Raw genomic sequence first — 20,319 nt, 5'->3', positions numbered from 1 at the left:
AGCTGGGACACACCTGGATAGCCCAGGAGTTCTCCTGGGGAAGGAGTTTTCTCTGAGTAAAAGCCCCTTTGAGTATCTTCTCTGCTGTCTCACTGTAGTTAACACATAGCTTGCAATGCACACAGGAGACGTAAAGTTGACTTGAGAATCCTTTGTTTGCTTTGTTGTGTTTTTAAAGGATTTTGGTAGTTGATGGTGTTGTTTTTCATTTAGGACCTCTGGACTATTTATACAAAAAAACACAAACTGGTAAGGTGACAAATGCTATAGCATTTTGTTTCCAAGAAAATGCTATAGTGGCTGTAGTGTAGCCCAGCTGTGCTCATGTGCAGGGCAGATAATTTGTATATTTAAATTAAGGAAGCATTTGGAATTTAAGACATTGTGTACTCTGCAGTCCATAGGGAGAGTTTTCCTGCACACTGTTGTGTATGTTCTCTTTGTAAGTATTCAGTGCTGAAATATTCCCTTTCAGCTCTTTGAAGTAGTGAAATTGCCTTTTTTTTGGGTAATAACAGTAATGCTTGAAAAATGTATCAAATTATATGCAACTCTTGAGGGAAAATAGTTAATATTCTGTTTGCAGACACACCTATTTGTAGATTCTTATTTCATGCTGTCATTACTGGCTTTTAGAACTGATATTTTGTTGTCACTATTGAAGCAACCAAGCCCCTTGTAAATCTCTCTTACCTTACTATCTATCTTTAGTTCATGACCCAGCCTTCAGAAATAAATGTTTGTATAATGACATTTAATGTGCATCACTTAATTCATGTGGATAGTCCAGGAAAATGAGATAGTGGCTTTATTTGATGGGCAACAGAGTTTTTTTCAATTAATTCTCTGCTCTTTTGCAAATGCTGCAGCAAAACCTGCTGACAATGGAACAAATAGTATCTGTTGAAGAAACACAAATTAAAGATAAGAAATGCATCTTACTGAGAATTAAAGGAGGAAAACAGTTTGTCCTACAGTGTGAGGTAAGACTTGATTTTTTGATAACTTCATCAGATTGTTTTGCATGTGATAAACAATTGACAAAAGTTTTTCTGCTCATCCTGTTGCATGTTAATTAAGGCACTTGGTGGAGCAGAGCCAAGAACCTTAGTTACTGATAAAATACCAATGTTTATCACCCTTGAGTTCTGAAAGCAGGAAACCTGCAGCTTGTCATGGATTTCAGTGGTATTTGGGACAAAATGAGTTGCGTTTATTAAATAGCTAAAAACTTCTCAAGCTCCAAGGGCCTCGTTGGCTCATGTCTCACTGTGGGGACCTGCTGGAGCTCATGTGTGGAAGGGGGAGTGCTCAAATCCTCAAAACATTGTACCAGCTTTCATTGAGGTGATGGAGAATTGCACATGGGCAATAGCCAAAGTTGCTCATTCCTTTGGAAAATTAAAATATCTTCCCCAAGGTGCTGTCTGACAGAGAATATCGGAGATATTTTTGCCCCCAATGAAGGAGAGGAATGATGAGGAGGACTCCAGTGATATCAGAAGGCTAATTAATTACTTTATTATACTATATTATTCTATACTATATTACATTACATCTAAACTGAATCTGCCAAGCACTCAGCTGCACTCCCCTGCACAGCATCTCGTGACTGTCAGCCAACAGTCCTGACACACAAACCTGTGTTAGGAAAATTAATCCGCAAACATCAGAGGTTTATGTCCAAAAAAGGAACAGAGGAGTCCTTTGATTATTTGAATAAAGGCAGAGGCCATGGGGCATTCCCCTGGGATCTCTCCAATTTTTGGAGGACACAGCCTCCTTTTTATCCCAATTTCCCGGCCACATTTCCCTTCTCTCTTTCCCCATTGGCTGAGGTACTTGAGAGGTACAGACTTCCCAAAACACCTGATACCAAAGATTTGCCTCTAATGTATAACCCTCCCTTTTAACTTTTAATTCTTATGGAATTTAGGGGCTTTTCTTCCCCATTGTTTCTTTCATCTTTCAATGCCTAACTTCATTTATCAGCAAACCTAAAGTTTATTTGTAAAAGTAAGTATCTTTTTCCGTTCATCAATCAGTGGAATCCATCCCATTGTTTCTTTTATCTCCCAGTGCTGGTTTTATCTCCCAGCAGACCCACAGCTCGTTTGTAAAGACAAATCCACCATTCCTCTCACCTGGATTCACTCGGTCAGTGAATCAAAACACTCACACCAGAATCTAATTACCAATTCTCTTCAGGTAACCAATCTTCCATAATGTGAACAAACACAGGCACAGCAAACGAGATGAGAATTGTTTTTCCTTTCTCTGAGGTTCAGAGAATGTGCGACCCAGAAATATTCTTGGGAAGATCTGTGCCTTGGTTTTCTCTTTGAAGAGAAATGTGGCTACAAGAGAAGACACCGTTGGCCACGTAGGATAAAGTGCCAAACTCCTTCTGTGTCTCTTGCAGAGCGACCCCGAGTTTGTCCAGTGGAAAAAGGAGCTGACAGAGGCTTTCACCGAGGCCCAGAGGTTGCTGCGCCGGGCTCCAAAGTTCCTCAACAAATCCCGCTCCACGGTGGTGGAGCTCTCGAAGCCCCCGCTCAGCCACAGGAACAGCAACGGGCTGTAGGAGGCACCCACCACCTTCCCGCAGGGAGAGCTGCTTGGTGAACCTGCAGAGCGTCCCAGAATCCTTGTGAACGAATGACTTTGTGCAGCGTGCCGGAGGCGGGATGTGCCTGGAGGAGGAGGAGCTCCATGTTTACAGCGTTGGGATCACGTCAGGACTCTGTGTCTGCAGCAGGGGTGGGGACCCTGCCCCTGGCAGCAGCAGCAGCAGCAGCAGCAGCGCTGGAGGTCACCAAGCCCAGAGGCTGCTCCTTGCTCCACACCCCCGGCGGGGCCCGCCCGAGCTCCGTCCCTCTGGAACTACTGATGGAAAGAAGGAAGGAAAAAGGAAGGAAGGAAGGAAGAGGCTTTGTCCCTGCCGTGGCCTGGCTGGCAGGGGGGTGACACTCCCGTGGTGACACCGACGGACCGTGGTGGGTGCCCCCCCTCACTCTGTGGTGTTGCCGTGTCCTCCTCGACCATTACTGCTGACTCTCTCTGATAACCTTGCTCCATACTGCTGATGATCAACAGTGTGACTCTGATGCACTTCAAAGTACTGAAATTCTTAACTGTCCTGTGGTTTAAATGTTATTGCTACTTCATGGGAGCGTTGAACTCGAATTATTCCCTGGGTTTGTTGTACTCACTAATAGTAGCTACCACCAGTTTTGCTTCTTCTACGTATATGCAGTACTATAACTGACACAATAGAGTAATAATTGGTGAAGAGGAATTTATGGTAGCTTCATCTAGTGCTCTGTTGTATAAATTGACTATTTTAGCACAGTTTTTAAAGAGCAGATTCCTTTTGACAAGTTTACAGTGAACATAAAAGACAGTTCTTTTCCATTTCAGGTCAACTGCACTTTTAAAAAAAAAAAAATTAAAAAGAAATGATTCAAATCCAGTGCATTCTAGAGCATGTGCTGGGTTCAGGTGTGTGTGGGTACCTCGGTACGTATCCCAGATCACTCCTCAGTCCTGGGACTCGGGATCCTCCTCTGCTGTACACAGGTGTGTTCCCATAGCATAGAAATCCCCAGAAATCCCCAAAAATCACCTGGAGCCCAGCCCAGGAGGTTCGTGCACATATCACAGCTCACCTTGGGAAAGGATCTCTCATTTTCTGTTCTGAAGAGTTCAAACTGCCCACAGTGAGAGCAGTGTGAGAAAACTGAGCATGGACGAGCCGATCAAATGCCAGGTTTATGTTAATTCTACCTGAGGCATCAGGGTGGAGAGTCTTGCTGAAGGAAGGATCTCATCCTGAGCTGTCCCACAGCTTCCCCAAGCTGGGTGTTGTGGTGGTTTCTAAGAGAGGGATCAGGGCTGAACTTAAGCTGTTTTTCCAATTCAGTGAACAGCTTAGAAAAGATTTTTCTTCCCAGCTACAGAGGTACAACTCTCAGTCCCTGAAGAGAGTGGAGCTGTGCCTGTGTCAGTGGGAGTAGAAGTTGTGCGTGGTTTGAGCGTGTGTGGCTGTCAGATCACCACAGAGTTCCTTGGAGGGAAGTAGTGAAAGTGGCTCTGTTTGCTTCTGCATGGGAGCTGGGTTTGCTGCACAGCTTGTGCAAACCCTGCCTGGCCACCTGGGGCTGCACCAAAGGGAAAATGCATTCTAGAAAATACCCCCCTGAGAAAGTGGTTTCTTTCAGTGATTTTTCCCCCCCCCCTTATTTATTTTCTAAGTTATTCTGTGTAAACAGCACCAGCCTCTCTGTCACTCCTGTTGAGCATCTCAGCTCCTCTGTAAGGAGCAGTGTCAGAGGTGATTGGCCAAAGGTTGGACTTGATGATCTTGGAGGTCTTTTCTGACCTAAAACAATTCCATGATTCTTTGTGTGGTATTTAAAAAATGTTTGGGATAAAAAATGCCTCATCCCACTGGCCGTGGTTCAGCTTTCCCTACAATACCATGCAATGCTCATGTTTTTCTCCTTGATTTAGAAAAAAAGCCCTCAGATGGTGTCAAAACCTTCTCATAGTTCTTGTGTAACTTGTTTTTGCTTTCTTAGTCCCTGCTCAGTCCCATTCTTCTCCTTCAGTTATTTTCCATGGCTAGATTTCACTCTCACTCCCTGTCAGCAGATTCCGGTGCCAGTGTCAGTGAGGGAGGAACAGGTCATCAGCTGGGAAATTGTGCCTCAAACCCAGAGATTTTATGTGAAATGAAGGCTGTATATTGTCTTAGGGAAATACATTTATTTTGAAATGTGATGGAGTTGGGATGGCCCTGGAATATTCTCATTATTGTGGTCTTTGCTGCCCCGTCCAACCTGCAGTGGGAGGGGGCAGGAAAAGATTTGGGTTTCTTTAGCCAGCTGTGATTTATTGACAATTGAAAATAGCTTTATTTTTGTGACTTTTATCTAACTGTGCAGCTAGGAGAGGGGAGGTTATCACAGTGACAAACTCCTGAACGGAGGTGGGATCCCAGTAAGAGATGGGGCTCTGTGTGGAAGTGACTGGATGTGCTGGTGTGGAGGGAGAGCTGGAATTGCACCCTCCAAACCAGAAAATCCTGGATGCTGCCCCAGTCTGCTCCTTCCTGATGTAGGAACCAGAGTCTCTGAAGTTTTTGTTTTGGACAAAGATTCCTGGTGGTGTTAATCTGCAGGAGGGTCTTTGGCTGTGTGTTTAGGATCTCTCATTTCTTGCTAATTATTTTGCAAATTCATGAAACCGTTAAAGGAGCATTTACTTTGGGGTGTTTTTTGTGTTTTTTTTTTTTTTCAATCCTTCATCCAAGTGTTGGCCATCCATTTCTCCAAGTGTAAATCTTCCTCTTGGTTGTGTTTGAGCTTTTTGTGTTCTTGTCCCTGGTCCAGCAGAGCCTCGGCTGCAGGCTCACGGGTTCTTCCCAAAGTGCTGCTGTGAGAAAAGCTGGAGTAATGCTGGAGTGGATCCAGCTGGGATTGACATTCCTGGTATGTTCCCCCACCCCCCAGCAGGCTTCAAAAAATCTTGGAGCAGGCTAATAATAGCTGGAAGTGTGTCTGGGAAGGGAAGCCTGGCAGGTAGGGAGAGAGCAGCTTGGGGGATAGACCTTGCCTTAGTCACAGTCGAGTTTTCCTGAATTTCTTGGGGCTGCCCTGAGCACAGACAGGAGTTGGACTCTGATGATCCTTTTGGGTCCTTTCCAGCTCAGGATATTCCATGATTCTGTAATTCAGCAGCTCCCTTTAGAAACCCAGTGGAAGATTTTCCTCTCCCACTTCTACCAAGGCGGGAAAACCCAGAGATTAAGTTGTGAGGTTGTGTTTGGCTTTGAGACAAATCAGGATAAATCAGGTGTTTACAGCCGTGTGGAGGTGGTGGAAACACAGGTTTGTGCTAAAAACAGAACTTGTTTTGGTTGTGATCCTGCCCACAGTGGCCACTGGTGCCCAGAGGAGCTCTCGGGGTTGATGCTCCCTGAGCAGGACCAGCCCCAGCCCCGTCATTCCTGGGGTTTGCAGGGAATCAGCTCACGAGGACTGAAATCCCTGGAGCTCTGAGTTGCTCTTTCCCTGGCAGCTGGTCAGCTTCAGGAGCAGGTTCCTTGATCCCATGTCCATATCCGTGTCCTGCAGCCCGTGGCAGGGCGGTGTCACCCCCAGCACGTGGCAGTGACACGGCTCCTCCGCCTCTGAGGTGTTTGCACCCAAAATATCCCCAGAGGAAGGGCTCTTTGAAGTGTACAGTAGGCAAGAAATAATTCTAGTGGTGTTGATTAATATAAGGAATGAGTCAGGTCTACGAATTAAAGAAAAAAAATCTGAAAAGCGTATTTTGACAAAGCATAGTATTAATTTTAATATTGTAAAAAAAAAAAAAAGGAAAATATCTAAAATATACAGAGAAAAGATGTATATCCAAATGTCTGAGGAGTTTCAAGATAATCTACTTTTGTTTCCTGTTGGTTTCTATTCCATGGTGTACATATTGTGTGGATGGAACATCGGCTGTTTTAATACTATTGTTAAATTGTATTTTTATTTTGTGTTAAACTAATCATCACAGACTCAGCTTTATTTTGTTTATGTAAAGGTTGCTATGCTCTGTAGGTATAAACCCGAGAATTCTATTTTAACAGAAAAAAGCATTTTATATTATTTATTAAATACATGTTTCTCCAACTTCTGACATTCCACAGAATTTCTGCTCCGTATATGTATGGAAGTGGCAGCTCCTTTCAAGCAGGATCAGCCAGCTTTATTCTGTTTTTCATGACAAATTAGGGATGGATTTCCTGAGCCTGTGCAGCCCTTCTCTCCCAGCACAGGGACTCCAGGCTCAGTCAGGACCATCTCAGGTGGAAAACTCCTGCAAATCCACCCCTCCATGGGATATTTCCAAATTTCTCCTTTGTCCCTCAGCATTCCCAGAGCAAGTGTTTATTCACAGGAATCTGTGCTGAGTTAAAGAGAATTAATGACCTAAACTGGTGCAAGGAGTCAGTGTGGTGTTTGATCCAGCTCAGCCGTCAGGGAATTGCAGAGCTCTGTCATTCCCAGGGGAAGGAGCGAGTGGAGGCAGAGCCTGGACACAGGGCTGGGCTCAGGACCCAAAATGTCCTCACTGGAGATGGGTTTGGTGTTCCAGGGGCATCACTTGATCCTTCAAAGCAGGATCCTGAGGCAGGAGCAGTGCCAGATCACTGTCCTGGAGCCAGGGCCAGGGCAGGACCCTGCTTGGTGTCACATCTCAGGGGGGTGGCGGCCACCAGGGACCCTGCAGGGACTGTCCCTCGGGGTGTGGGGAGGGTGACACCCAGGCAGGACCCCTCTGTGGTGCCATCTCTCCAGGAGCTGCCTCTGCTGGGCACATCTGGGCACATCTGCAGAGGCATCCCCAGCACCTCTGTCCCCAGTGAGGTACAGAAATAGCCCTGAAGTTATCAGTTCGCTCAGTTCCTAAAAATAATTCCAGTTGTGAGCCTGGCCTGTGCAGTTTGAGGAGTACTTGAGGTGTAACATTGTGTGCTCTCAGTTTCCACAGCGGTGGGGCCGGGGGTCTGTGCTGGTCAGGGCTGATCCCTGTGGCATTTCTGGGTGAAATGTGGCATTTTCCATTGCCACACTGCTGCTGAAGTTCTCTCCGTGCTGAGGGGCTGCCTGGGGCAGGGAGGGATCCCTGCTGTGCTCCCTGGAGTAATCTCTGCCTTCTTTCCCATTTCCCTCTCTGATCCAATTGGATTTTGGGGTGAGCTGTAGCCCAAGCTGTGCCTGGAGGCAGAGGGGAGCTGGCAGTGCTGGTGGCATTGTGGCTCCTCAGTGTCACCCCTGGAACGGTGCCGTGCTGGGGACAGTGCTGCTGGCCTGGGGTGTGTCCAGGCAGGGATTTGGCAGAGAACCTGGGGACAGCTGCAGGAAGGTGGCTTTGTCCAGGGCCAGGTTGGTCTGGGTTTGTGTGACACGCTGTGTTTCCAGGCTGGAAAAGGAGATGGGCTGGGAAGAGGCTTTGCTGTTGGTAGCAGGCATCTCGTCAGGGAAAGGGAGAGAGAGCAGATAGTGGGTGAGATGGCACCAAAAAATGTGTGTGAAAAACAGAATAAAGCAGGAGCATCCTCGGAGAGGGGATTTGTGAGCACTTCCAGTGCCTCACCAGGTCCTTTAAAACAAAAAGGAGCAGATTCACACGAACAGCTACTCACGATGAAGGAAACGATCGAAAGAGAACCTGTCCAAAATGTGTAATTAATGGTAAGCAAAGCCAGGATCTGTAAATAACTTTAGATATTGTATCGATGAGATCATTCCTTGTTTTATGTACTTGGCTCTTTCCATATTTATTGTGGGGAGGAGGTTCCCAGGAGCTGTGGCCTCGCTCCTCACGGACTGTCCCGGAGTTTACAGCCCCGTCGTGGCGGGTGTGCCACACTCGGTTCTTGCCGCCAGTATTTTTTTAACGGATTATTTTGGCACAGCTAAGCTGCTTCTGTGTGTTGGTCAGTACAACTGCTCTCCTACGACCAGACCCCAATAAAAACCGTCCTTTGCGTGTGTGCCAGTGTCCTGTTCTTTCCGTGTCACCCGTCCCTTCCCGCGCCCTCCGCGAGGCTGAACTGGGATCTACTGGGATGTACTGGATGGACCCCACTGCCCCATGTACAGGTAAGTCCCTTCCCCCAGCCCTGTGCACGCTGTTTGTCCTGGTTTTTCTGAGGGACACATCAGCTGTGTCCTGCAGGTGAGACAGTGCTGGCTGTGCCAGGACTGGGAGGTGTGTGACAAGTGACCAAGGGTGGCCTTCCATCAACAGTGGCCAGGCTCCCTCGTCCCTGCAGTGCCACCTGGGAAGGGTCATGGAAACCACATCCTCATGCTGTTCCCAGCTGGGATTGGGGTTGGTGAGATGCTCACCCAACCTCAGCCTCCTGCCAGGGGACTCCAGACTGACAATCCTGTTTCCTTTCTTACTACCAGGCCATTCTGGCAGTGGGTGCCAGTGCCTTGGGTGTATCCGTGGAGCTTTTGGGTCAGATGCGGGTCAGAGTGGCCGAGGTGGGGACATTGCCCCTGTGGAGCTGGACTTGTCCTGAGCAGGTGACATGGCCCCTGACTGGCTGTTGGCAGCTGGGACATGTGGGACACAGGTCCTGCTGTGCCCTGGGGGGGGTCACCCTTTTCCCCATGTGGTCACCACGTGTCCACTGTGCTGCTCCCCTCCCACCTGCCCTGGCCGGGTGCTGACCATGCTGGTGCTGGTGCCAGGGCTATTTTGAGCTCTGCTCCCAGGTCCTCCTCCAGCTCAGCCCCACCTCAGGGCTGGGGCTGCTGGGGGAACTGGGGTGCGCTGGGGAGCCCCGTGCTGGGCTCCCAGCCCCAGGCTGTCCCCCTTGGGTAGCACCAGAGTGTCCTGGGGGGGCTCACACCCAACCACAGCGTTTCCCCCATTTCTTTGGGGCGCAGAGGTGTGCACCAAGGAGGGCACGGGTGACACACGTGTGCCAGCCGCTGTGGAAGCCAAGGAGCAGGAGGGCCCCGCGGTGCCACCGTCTCTCCCCAGCCGAGGCCCCGGTGCCACCGCCGCGGGTATTTTTAGCAGTGACATGTGTCACCTCAGCTGCCACCGCGGCGGGGGCGGGGGGAGGCGGCCGCTGACCCTCTCGGCGCTGCCGCCGCCGCCGCTCTCGGCTCGCCGGGATCCCGGTGCCGGTGTGGGACAGCAGCACCCACCGCCCCCGCCAGGTACCGGCACCTGGGGGGCCCCGGGGTGGGGGTCGGGGTCCCCTCGGCCGGGAGGGCTATTTTTAGTTGGGAATGGGCTGTAGTCCGTGTTTTTAGTTGGGAATGGATGGCGAGAGCGGCAGCCCCGGCTCCGGGGGTGGTGGGGCTGTGCCGGGGAAAGAAACGCGGCAGGGCAGCGATGGGAGCGGGGATGGGGACGGGGACGCTGCTCCTGCCCTGGGCAGGGCGGTGGCTGGGGACCCCTCGGTGGCCTCGTGGCACACACCAGGGTGGCAGCAGGAGCGGGTCCCGAGTTAGGACCGATCCGAACGCCCTCGGCCCGCCTGGGGCTGTGTCCTGAGCGGGGGCAGCGCGGTGCTGGTGCCACCCTGGTGCCACCCTGGTGCCACCCTGGGTGCTTGGCCCAGGCACGTCCCCTCCGTGCCTCGGTTTCCCCGAGGAGGGTCCCTCTCCGGCCGGGCTGGGGGTGGCAATGCCGGGTCGCTCGCCCCCTCCGGGCTCTGCGGGGCCATCGGGGCCAGTTCGAGCCCGGCTTGGGGACAGCGCGGGGGCAGCGGCGGTCCCTGAGAGCACGTGGGGCAGCCGCCCGGGAAGGCAGTGACATTCCCAGCCCGCTCCTGGCCGCTCCTGCCCTTTACTGTACAAGGAGATGCGGCTGCCGGGGAGGCACGGCCGGGCCCGACGAGCCCCGACGCGCTCGGTGCATGAATGATCCCGACAGGTGAAACCGCGCCCGGCCCCGAGTGGGGCACGGATGGGCTCCTGCGGCCACCCAGCCCGGGGCTGTGGGGTCCCAGCTTCAATCACCCCCGTGCCACCAACCCTCCGTGCCACCACCTCCCCACGCTGCCCTGGTGGCCTCCCTGTCCCCTGCCGTGCTCCAGTTGGTGTTGCGGGCTCAGGTGGGCAATGCCCGGTGTTAGGAAAATTAATCCACAAACGCCAGAGGTTTATGTCCAAAGAGGAGACAGAGGAGTCCTTTGACTTTATTCAAATAAAGGGAGAGGCCACGGGGCATTCCCCTGGGATCTCTCCAATTTTTGGAGGACACAGCCTCCTTTTTATCCCAATTTCCTGGCCACATTTCCCTTCTCTCTTTCCCCACTGGCTGAGGTACTTGAGAGGTTCAGACTTCCCAGAATGCCTGATACCAAAGTTTTGCCTCTAATGTATAACCCTCCCTTTTAACTTTTACTTCTTATGGAATTTAGGAGTTTTTCTTCCCCATTGTTTCTTTCATCTTTCAATGCCTACTTTCTTTAATCAGCAAACCTAAAGTTCATTTGTAAAAGCAAATATCCTTTTCCATTCATCAATCAGTGGAATCCTCCCCGTTGTTTCTTTTACCTCCCAGTGCTGGTTTTATCCACCAGCTGACCCACAGCTGGTTTCTAAAGACAAATCCACTATTCAGTTGGTCAGGGTGCTGCCAGCCTGGCACAGCTCTGGGGCCAGCCCCTGGCTAACTCTCTGCTCTCTCTCTGCCCTGTGTGTCCCCACGTGTCTCTGCACAGCACCGTCCTGCCTCGCCGCCACCATGGCCATCTCCTCGCGCCTCGCGCTCTGGGAGCAGAAGGAAAGTCTCAGTCCTGGCACTGCTGCTGTTTTTGGGCTGCCTGGGAGCTCAGCGCTGGGGGGTGTCACTGCAGCAGCCCCGGGGTCACATCCCCACAGCTCCCTCGTGCTGTGCCTGGTCCCCTGGCTCTGAGCTCCCTCACAGCCTGAGTGTTTTGGTTTGAGTGATTTCCGCCTGCCTGAGTGATTTTCGTGAGCTGGCAGGCAGGGTTTGATGCTGGTGCTGCTGCTGGAAAAGCTGTGGGAAGTGGGGCTGGTTTTGCCCTGAGACCTGCATGTGGCTGTGGTGATGCTGGAGCTGCTTCTTGCCTGGTTGCAGCCAGGATGGTTCCTCTGGTGGCCACACCAGGGCTGCTGGCACAGAGCAGAGCTGGCAGCGGGCTCCTGCTGCACCAGACCATGGGAGCTGCACCAATCTGGGCGCTTCTCTCTGGCCTTTTCCTCTCGGTGCTTCTTCTCCCACAGCATCCCTGACCCAGCCTGGTGCCCTCAGCAGGAGCCTGGGCAGGGTGCTGTGCCCAGCATGGGCAGGGTGCTGTGCTCAGCCTGGGCAGGGTGCTGTGCCCAGCCTGAGCAGGACACTGTGCTTAGCCTGAGCAGGGTGCTGTGCCCAGCCTGAGCAGGACACTGTGCTCAGCCTGGGCAGGACGCTATGCTCAGCCTAGGCACGGTGCTGTGCTCAGCCTGGGCAGGACGCTATGCTCAGCCTAGGCACGGTGCTGTGCTCAGCCTGGGCAGGGTGCTGTGCCCAGCCTGGGCAGGACGCTGTGCCCAGCCTGGGCAGGGTGCTGTGCCCAGCCTGGGCAGGACGCTGTGCTCAGCCTGGGCAGGGTGCTGTGCCCAGCCTGGGCAGGACGCTGTGCCCAGCCTGGGCAGGATGCTGTGCCCAGCCTGGGCAGGACGCTGTGCTCAGCCTGGGCAGGGTGCTGTGCCCAGCCTGGGCAGGATGCTGTGCCCAGCCTGGGCAGGACGCTGTGCTCAGCTTGGGCAGGGTGCTGTGCCCAGCCTGGGCAGGACGCTGTGCCCAGCCTGGGCAGGATGCTGTGCCCAGCCTGGGCAGGACGCTGTGCTCAGCCTGGGCAGGGTGCTGTGCCCAGCCTGGGCAGGATGCTGTGCCCAGCCTGGGCAGGACGCTGTGCTCAGCTTGGGCAGGGTGCTGTGCCCAGCCTAGGCAGGACGCTGTGCTCAGCCTGGGCAGGGTGCTGTGCCCAGCCTGAGCAGGACGCTGTGCTCAGCCCTGCTGCCACTAACAGGCTGTGCTGGCTCCTGTCCTCCTGCTTGCCCTGTGACCCCCCCTGTGCTCCCCACCCCAGATTCGTGACGAGGACCGGGGGCCGCCCCCGTCTGCTCCCCCCCTGCTCCTGTCGGTCATCCCCGGGGGCTTCATCAAGCAGCTGGTGCGGGAGACAGAGCAGGAGGCCAAGGAGGCACGGAGGAGGAAGGAGAGCAGGGTGGGCACCAAGGAGGAGGTGAGCACTGAGGGACCTTGTGACCGTGTTCACAGGGGTCTTAGGATGAGGGGAGAGACGAGGATCTGACTCCATGTTTCAGAAGGCTTGATTTATTATTTTATGATATATATTATATTAAAACTATACTAAAAGAATAGAAGAAAGGATTTAATCAGAAGGCTAGCTAAGAATAGAAAAAGAAGGAAATGATAACAAAATCTTCTGTATCGGACAGAGAGTCTGAGCCAGCTGACTGTGATTGGCCATTAATTAGAAACATCCAACATGGGCCAATCCCAGATGCACCTGTTGCATTGCACAGCAGCAGATAACCATTGTTTGCATTTTGTTCCTGAGGCCTCTCAGCTTCTCAGGAGGAAAAAATCCTAAGGAAAGGATTTTTCATAAAAGATGTCTGTGACAGGACCTCACACAGCACAGGGGAGCTGGGTGTCCCCAGGAACACCTTTGGCTATCTGGATGCTGCAGCTGGCATGCAGGAGCTCAGGTTTACCTCTGATGGAGAAGCTTTAAGGTGAGGTGAAGGAAAGGAGTCAGTTCTGATGGAGGTTTTGATCCAGAGCTTTATTCCTGGCCCACAGGCCTCTGAATGCAGCAACAGCTCCAACAGAGCTCCCCAAACTGCGTGGTTGCTGTTCCTTTGAACCCCGGGGAGAGGGGCAGGGAAGGGGTAGGGATCTCACCAACCAGGTAAGGGTGGGGGAGTCTCAGTGGACAAATGACACCTGGATGGCCCAATGTCCCCAGGGCTGAGGCATCTTTTGAGCTCTGCCAATCACTCGATGCCCTTCTGGAATGCCAGGACTGACAGAGAGCACTCAGCAGGGGTCAGGGTAGGGGAAAGGGGAGGTGATTGGCACACCTGGGGAAGGACTGGGGAAACTGAGGCAAACCATGACATCACGCTGCAGCACCCCCAGGTGTCACAGCAGGCTCCTCTCCTTTCCTGGCAGCCCACGGGGAAGGACGGAGACAGCCGAGGAGCGGCAGCCAGCCAGGGGCCACTGCGGAACGGGCTGAAGGCAGAGGGGCAGGGGGGCAAGGGGGTCACAGCCCCCCCAGACAAGGAGCTGCCCCCTGTGTTGGGGACTGTGCCCAGCAAAACCCCAGCCCCTGCATCTGGCCCAGCAGTGCCTGCCCCCAAACCAGCAGAGACACCTCCCAAAAAAGCAGAAACATCCCCCAAAACAGCAGCGCCTGCCCCCAAATCGGCGGAGACACCCCCAAAAAGAGCAGAGATTCCCTGCAAACCAGCAGAGACATCCTCAAAGCCAGAAACATCCCCCAAAACGGCAGAGGCTTCTTCCAAACCAGCAGAGACCACCCCCAAACCAGCAGAGACCCCTCACCCGGGAGCTCCCAAGGTGGGAAAGCTATCTTGGCCCAGGAAGAGCCCCAAAGACTCTTTCTTGGGGGGCAGGCCCCCAGCTCCAGCCCCTGCACCCAGCCAGGGCCCCCAGCGAGGCAGCAAAGTCCCAGTGAAGGAAGGGGACACGCTCAAGGGGACAGTCCCTGAGAGCACCAAGAAGGAGAAGGGGACAACCCTTGAGAGCACCAAAAAGGAGAAGGGGACAACCCTTGAGAGCACCAATAAGGAGAAGGGGACAATCCCTGAGAGCACCAAGGAGAAGGGGACAATCCCTGAGAGCACCAGTAAGGAGAAGGGGACAATCCCTGAGAGCACCAATAAGGAGAAGGGGACAATCCCTGAGAGCACCAAGAAGGAGAAGGGGACGCCCCTGAGGCACGAGGAGCCCCCAGCCAAGGTGAAAGCCCAGAAGGAGCTGTTGTCAGCCAGGAAAGAGCCAGAGAAGATGAAGAAAGATGTTGGAGGTGGCAAGAAGGAGCCGAGGGAGATCGAAAAGCCTGAAAAAGCCACAAACAAGTCAGAGGGTCTCAAGGGGGAGCCGGGAGGAATCCAAGAGAAGTCCACAGATGTGGGAAAAGAGGTGGGGAAGGTGAAGGAAGAGCTGGGGAAGGGTAAAGAGATGCTGAAAGAGAGCAAAGGGATTGGCAAGAGCACAGACAAGGACCAGGCTGAAGAAACATCGGGAAGGAGCCAAGAGATGAGCAAGAGCATGGAAAAGGAACAGGATGAAGAGGCAGCAGGCGAGAGCACAGACAAGGACCAGGTAATGTGCTGGGTGTTATCTGGGTTTTGGGACACTGGTGCAGTTCTCTGCTTTCATGCAGTTCCTCCCTTTCCCATGGGGCTGGGGCTGGTGGGAAGGGAACCCCAAGCCTGGATGGGCAGGAGTGTGGAAATGCCCCTGTCCGTGGGACAAAGGCAGTTTGTTCAGCTCAGTTTTCCCCCTGCTCCTGCCCAATTCCCCTCTCTCCTCCCCCCAGGCCCCGAGGGACGCTTGGTACGAAGCAGAGAAGGTGTGGCTGATGCAGCAGGACGGGTTCACACTCGGTAACTCTCCCTCCCTCCCTCCCTCCCTGGGTCAGATGTGTCAGGGGCAGAGCTGGCTCCGGGTGCTGTGCCCCAGTCTCAGAATCTCTGCTGCTCACAGTGACTCTGAGATACGTACAAGTCTCTTTTTCCCTGCCTGGCTGTTGAAGAAGGAGTCAGGATTCTTTTGTTCTCGTTCTCAAGGTTGTTTATTTTTTCTGTTACCCATTGCATTCTTTTCCTGACCCACCGAGGTCTGTCTGGTAGGTCGGGTTGAGGCACACTGGTGTTATCTTTTTATACTAAAAACAACATGTACATTGTTTACCATAACTTCCCAATACCCATCACCTTTGTTAGACAGTGAGCTTCTACTCCAAACCAATCTAAAAGTGCCAACATCACCCAGAAGATGGAGGCTAGGAAGGAGAAGGAAAAAGGACAAGGCACTCCCAAATTCCTCCATCTTGGGACCCTGAGCCCCCATTCTAAAAACCTCAAAAATCTATTTTTCACCCCATGACAAACTAACTATTATTCTACTTAAACTCTTTTGACTTGTAATTCTTCACATAAAGGTTGGCAATTGTTTTTACCAAGGGCTAAATCAAAGGCACAGGGGGCTTGGGCTCTGTGCCAAGGTCTCTGAGCCCCCTGGGCAGGGGCTCGAGCCCTCCAGGGCAGCCAGAGGAATTTCCTGGGTTTGGGTCGGGGTTGGGTTTGGCCCCTGGCACTCACCACAGCCAGCTCTGCCCGGGCTGCCCCACCCCAGGGGCCCTCACCAGCCTCTCCTTCAGCCACACAGCTGAAACCAGATGTGGGGACACCGGAGCTGCCAGCAGGGAGGGTGAGGGTGCGCCGGGACGAGGATGGCGCTGTCACCGAGGTGGACGAGGACAGCGTGCAGAGGGTGAGTGTTCCCCTGATTTTTTAACATTTTCCTAAGCCTTCTGATGTTTACATTCTTGTAGCAAGCTTTCTCACATGCTTTCTGTAAATAACTCACTGTTTTACGTTCTTTTATAGAAGAAGGGAAATTTGGTAGACTGTTAGTTTGCCCAGTGTCGTTGGAGAGGTGACGCTTTCACCCTCCAATCCACTGTCTCTTTTAGGAAACTATAAATGTTAGAATCAAAATGTAAACTCCCCTTTTCTTCACCTTAAAAGCAACAGGGTGTGCACTCGTGTTGTTTCGTGTCCTGTAATGACAGGTGAGCCCCTTCCCCGGGCTGGGGGTGCAGGGACAGTGCCAGGGCACAAAGATGCTTCTGCAGCCCAAGGTGTCGTGGTGCCAGCAGGTTTGGCACAGCCCTGCCATGACAGCAGAGCTCGAGGGGTCTCTGTCTCTGTTCCCCAGACCAACCCCCCCAGCCTGGACCAGGCTGAGGATCTGGCTGCCCTCATCAGCCTGAACGAGTGCAGTGTGATGAACACGCTGCGGCAGCGCTTCCGAGCCCGCCTGCCCTGCACCTACGCGGGGCCCAGCCTGGTGGCCATCGCCACCGGCACCGCCGACGGCGCCGGCAAGGTGAGAGAAGGGACCGGGGACAGCGGGAAGCGGCCACCAACCCTCCTGGGGACAGTGGCGGAGGGCGCCGGGCGCGGCGGGGCCGGCAGGTGGCACCGTGGGACCGTCACAGTGCGGGGACAGTCGGGGATGCTCTGGGGACAAGCAGGACCGGGGATGCTCTGAGGACGTTTGGGACCGGGGATACTCAGGGGACACTTGGGACCAAGGATGCTCTGGGGACATTTGGGACCGGGGATACTCTGGGGACACTTGGGACCAAGGATGCTCTGGGGACATATGGGACTGGGGATACTCAGGGGACATTTGGGACCGGGATTGCTCTGGGGACATTTGGGACTGAGGATACTCTGGGGACATTTGGGACCGAGGATGCTCTGGGGACATTTGGGACTGGGAATACTCTGAGGACATTTGGGACCGGGAATGCTCTGGGGACGTTTGGGACCAGGGATGCTCTGGGGACATTTGGGACCAAGGATGCTCTGGGGACATTTGGGGACTGGGAATACTCTGGGGACATTTGGGACTGGGAATAGTCTGGGGACATTTGGGACTGGGAATACTCTGGGGACATTTGGGGACTTGGGATGCTCTGGGAACACTCGGGAGCAGGGACGTTTTGGGAGGGGGATGCTCTGAAGGTCCTGATGGCCAGGAATGCTCTGGGAGTGCTTGGTCTTGGGGCTGGGGGAGCTGTGAGGACTCATACTCAGGAGGTTCTGCACCCTGGGGAGGAGCCATCACCCTGAGTGTGAACACCTTCAGGATTTCCTCAGTGAGAAGCCTGTTTGGGATGTGCTCTGTCACCCTCTCCCTGCCCACAGATTCCCAGGGGGAAGCGGGACAACCTCCCCCCCCACATCTGCTCGCTGGCACACAGAGCCTACAGGAACCTGCTGCTGCAGAGGCAGGACCAGGCCATCGTCCCCCTGGGGCACAGCGGGGCTGGCAGGACCCAGTGCTGCCAGAGAGCCCTGGAGTACCTGGTGGGCACGGCGGGCAGCCTGGATGGCAGGGTCTCAGGTATGGGCAGGGCAGGGTCTCAGGTATGGGCAGGGCAGGGGCTCAGGTATGGGCAAGGTCTCAGGTATGGGCAGGAGCTCAGGTGTGGGCAGGTGCTGGGATCTCTGGCTTATGACCCTGAGAAAAGTTCAAAAGTCTCTTTTCCCAGCCCGGTGCTTGAAGAAGGAGTCAGGGCTCTTCATTTCTTGGTCTCAAGGTTGTTTATTGTTTTTATATCTATAAAATTCTTTCTCCTGCCCTGCCGAGGTCCATCCAGCAGGACAGTTCCAGGCACTCTGCCTGCCCCCAGGGCAGTGTTATGTCTTTATACTAAAAACTACATATACAGTATTTACCATAACTTCCCAGTACCTATTACCTATGTTAGACAGCGAGCTTCTATTTTAAACCAATCTGTAAGTGCCAACATCACAGCAGAAGATGGAGGCCAAGAAGAAGAAGAAGGAGAAAGGCTGGACATGCCCAGTTCCCTCCATCTTGCTTCCTGAACTCCCATACCAAAAACCCTAAAATCTCCTTTTCCACCCCGTGATAACTTCATTATTATTCTACCTAAACTGTTGTGGCTTGCTGATCTTCACATAAGGTTGGTAATTTGCTCCGTGGGTCATAATCAAACCCACAGGTGTTTTGGGCTCCGTGCCAGGGCTTCTGAGCCCCCTGGCAGGGGTCCTGGCCATCCTGGACAGCCAGAGGGATGTTCTGGGCTCCCACAGGCAGGGTGTCAGGTATGGGCAGGGATGCTCGGTGCTGGGCAGAGGCAGCACACAGAGCCTGTGCAGGCTGGGGGCACACAGCCACACAAAAACCTGGATTTGTGCTCCCTGGGGTGGCTCCTAAGCAGCCGATGTGGCCTCGAGTGCCGCTGTCACCGTGGCAGACTCAGCAGATTTGTGAGCAGCAGGAGGGAATCACTGGACTGGTGCTCGGGGCAGCGCTTTCACATTTCACACCTGCTCGGGTTACAGGTGACGCTGCTCAGCAGGCAGCGCCTTCAGAGGGCAGGGTTGGATTTCCCATCTCTCTCGGGTACACCGTGCTCTTGCAAAGGGCTGGGGGACGGCCTGGAACAGGCTGGGCAGGCTGGCACATCCCCTTCCCGCCAGTGGACACCCGGTGTAGGATGCTGACCCCACACCCGGGCAGCTCCCCAGGGCTGGGACAGAGCCCAGCAGAGGTGAGGCAGGAGGAGACCCATCCTCCAGAGCTGCAGGGTGGCTCAGGGGGGCTCTGCTGGTGGTTTTGCAGTGGAGAAGATCCAGGCCATGTTCACAGTGCTGGGAGCCTTTGGGTCGGTGACCACCGGGCACAGCAGCAGCTCCACGCGCTTCTCCATGGTCCTGTCGCTGGATTTCAGTGCCACTGGCCAGGTCACTGCTGCTCACCTCCAGGTACCTGTCACAGTGCTCTAATGGGAGGGCTCTGGCTGAAAATGGGGGCCCTTGGGGTGGGGATGAGCCTCCCCTGAGCTGCACTTGTCTGGGCGCAAGGGGTGATGCTCTGCTCCCTGCTCTGCTCTCTATTCTCCCTAAACCAGAGGTGCCCAAATGGCCCCAAAGGAGCAGAATCTCTGTCAGCAGCGTGGCAGGGTCCCCCAGCCTGTCCCTGTCCCTGGCAGGGAGCTGGGGGCCGTGCTGGGATGAGTTGATGATGAGGAAATGTATAATTCAGCGTTTCATTAGCAGCGCCTCGCGGCCGCCTGGAGCTGAGCCTCAGAGGGCTCTTATCATGTCAGGGCTCTCATCAAAGGCTCTTTAATCAGAGCTGCCCATGCCCCTGAGCCTTGTCTGCTCCTGGGGGGCACCAGGGCTTCCACTGCTGGCCCTGCTCTGCCCTGGGCACCCACGGGGAGCTGGTGGCCTGGGGGAGCTGTCCTTGTGCAGCAATGTCCCCATTAGAACCACCAGAACCACCCTGGCGTGGCCGTGGGACAGTCTGGGGTGGGGACCCCCAGCTCTGCACACTCATTGCTGCCTCCAGTGCTGGCACTGAACACCTTTGGCAAGGCTGGAGCTGATCTGGGCTTGTCTGGAGCCCAGGCAATGGCTTATCTCAGTCTTGCAGCATCTTTGCTGGGGCCATGGCACTGCCCCGGCCTCTGGGAGCTCAGAGGGACCGTGGGTGCTGCTTTCATGCACTGAGGTTGCTCCTTGATGCCTGGATCATGGTTCAGCTCTTGCTTGCACAGCCCTGGGTGGGAGGAGCAGCCCCCAAACCCAGCTTCTCGGGAGGCTGCAGTTTATTTCAGCCCCAAGAGAGGTGAAAGTCTCTGTTTCACCCGCACGTTCGAAGAATGAGTCGGAGTTCTTCAGTTCTGGGTCTCAGAGTTGTTCATTGTTTCTTATCTATAAAAATTTTTCTCCTGCCCTGCTGAGGTCCATCCAGCAGGACAGTTCCAGGCACTCTGCCTGCCCCTGGGGTGGGGTTATGTCTTTATACTAAAAACTACGTACACAATGTTTGCAATTACTTTCCAATACCTATCACCTATGTTAGACAGGGAGCTTCTACTCTAAACCAATCTGTAAGTGCCACCATCACAGCAGAAGATGGAAGTAGAGAAGAAGAAGAAGAAGAAAGGCTGGA

At 53.7% G+C, this 20,319-nt stretch overlaps 2 protein-coding genes across 2 annotated transcripts in view; both read left to right on the top strand.

Moving 5' to 3' along the window:
* Positions 1–8,551, top strand: part of GRK3 (G protein-coupled receptor kinase 3) — a 61,463-nt gene extending 52,912 nt beyond the window's left edge. Inside the window, exons 20-21 of the mRNA XM_066561956.1 lie at positions 870–983; positions 2,423–8,551. Of these exons, the coding sequence (XP_066418053.1) occupies positions 870–983; positions 2,423–2,584 (276 nt within the window). The 3' untranslated portion in view covers positions 2,585–8,551. The remainder of the gene's footprint in view (positions 1–869; positions 984–2,422) is intronic.
* Positions 8,552–8,626: 75 nt separating this feature from the next.
* Positions 8,627–20,319, top strand: part of MYO18B (myosin XVIIIB) — a 66,558-nt gene continuing 54,865 nt past the window's right edge. Inside the window, exons 1-11 of the mRNA XM_066562470.1 lie at positions 8,627–8,660; positions 9,459–9,737; positions 10,145–10,257; positions 12,626–12,781; positions 13,738–14,292; positions 14,446–14,916; positions 15,134–15,200; positions 15,977–16,089; positions 16,537–16,707; positions 17,535–17,733; positions 18,982–19,124. Of these exons, the coding sequence (XP_066418567.1) occupies positions 8,627–8,660; positions 9,459–9,737; positions 10,145–10,257; positions 12,626–12,781; positions 13,738–14,292; positions 14,446–14,916; positions 15,134–15,200; positions 15,977–16,089; positions 16,537–16,707; positions 17,535–17,733; positions 18,982–19,124 (2,301 nt within the window). The remainder of the gene's footprint in view (positions 8,661–9,458; positions 9,738–10,144; positions 10,258–12,625; positions 12,782–13,737; positions 14,293–14,445; positions 14,917–15,133; positions 15,201–15,976; positions 16,090–16,536; positions 16,708–17,534; positions 17,734–18,981; positions 19,125–20,319) is intronic.

Source organism: Molothrus aeneus, chromosome 18 (genome assembly GCF_037042795.1).
Source record: "Molothrus aeneus isolate 106 chromosome 18, BPBGC_Maene_1.0, whole genome shotgun sequence".
In the NCBI taxonomy this organism is placed as follows: domain Eukaryota; kingdom Metazoa; phylum Chordata; class Aves; order Passeriformes; family Icteridae; genus Molothrus; species Molothrus aeneus.
The sequence above is the reverse complement of the archived record's forward strand: the minus strand, read 5'-3'. Positions and strand labels throughout refer to the sequence as shown.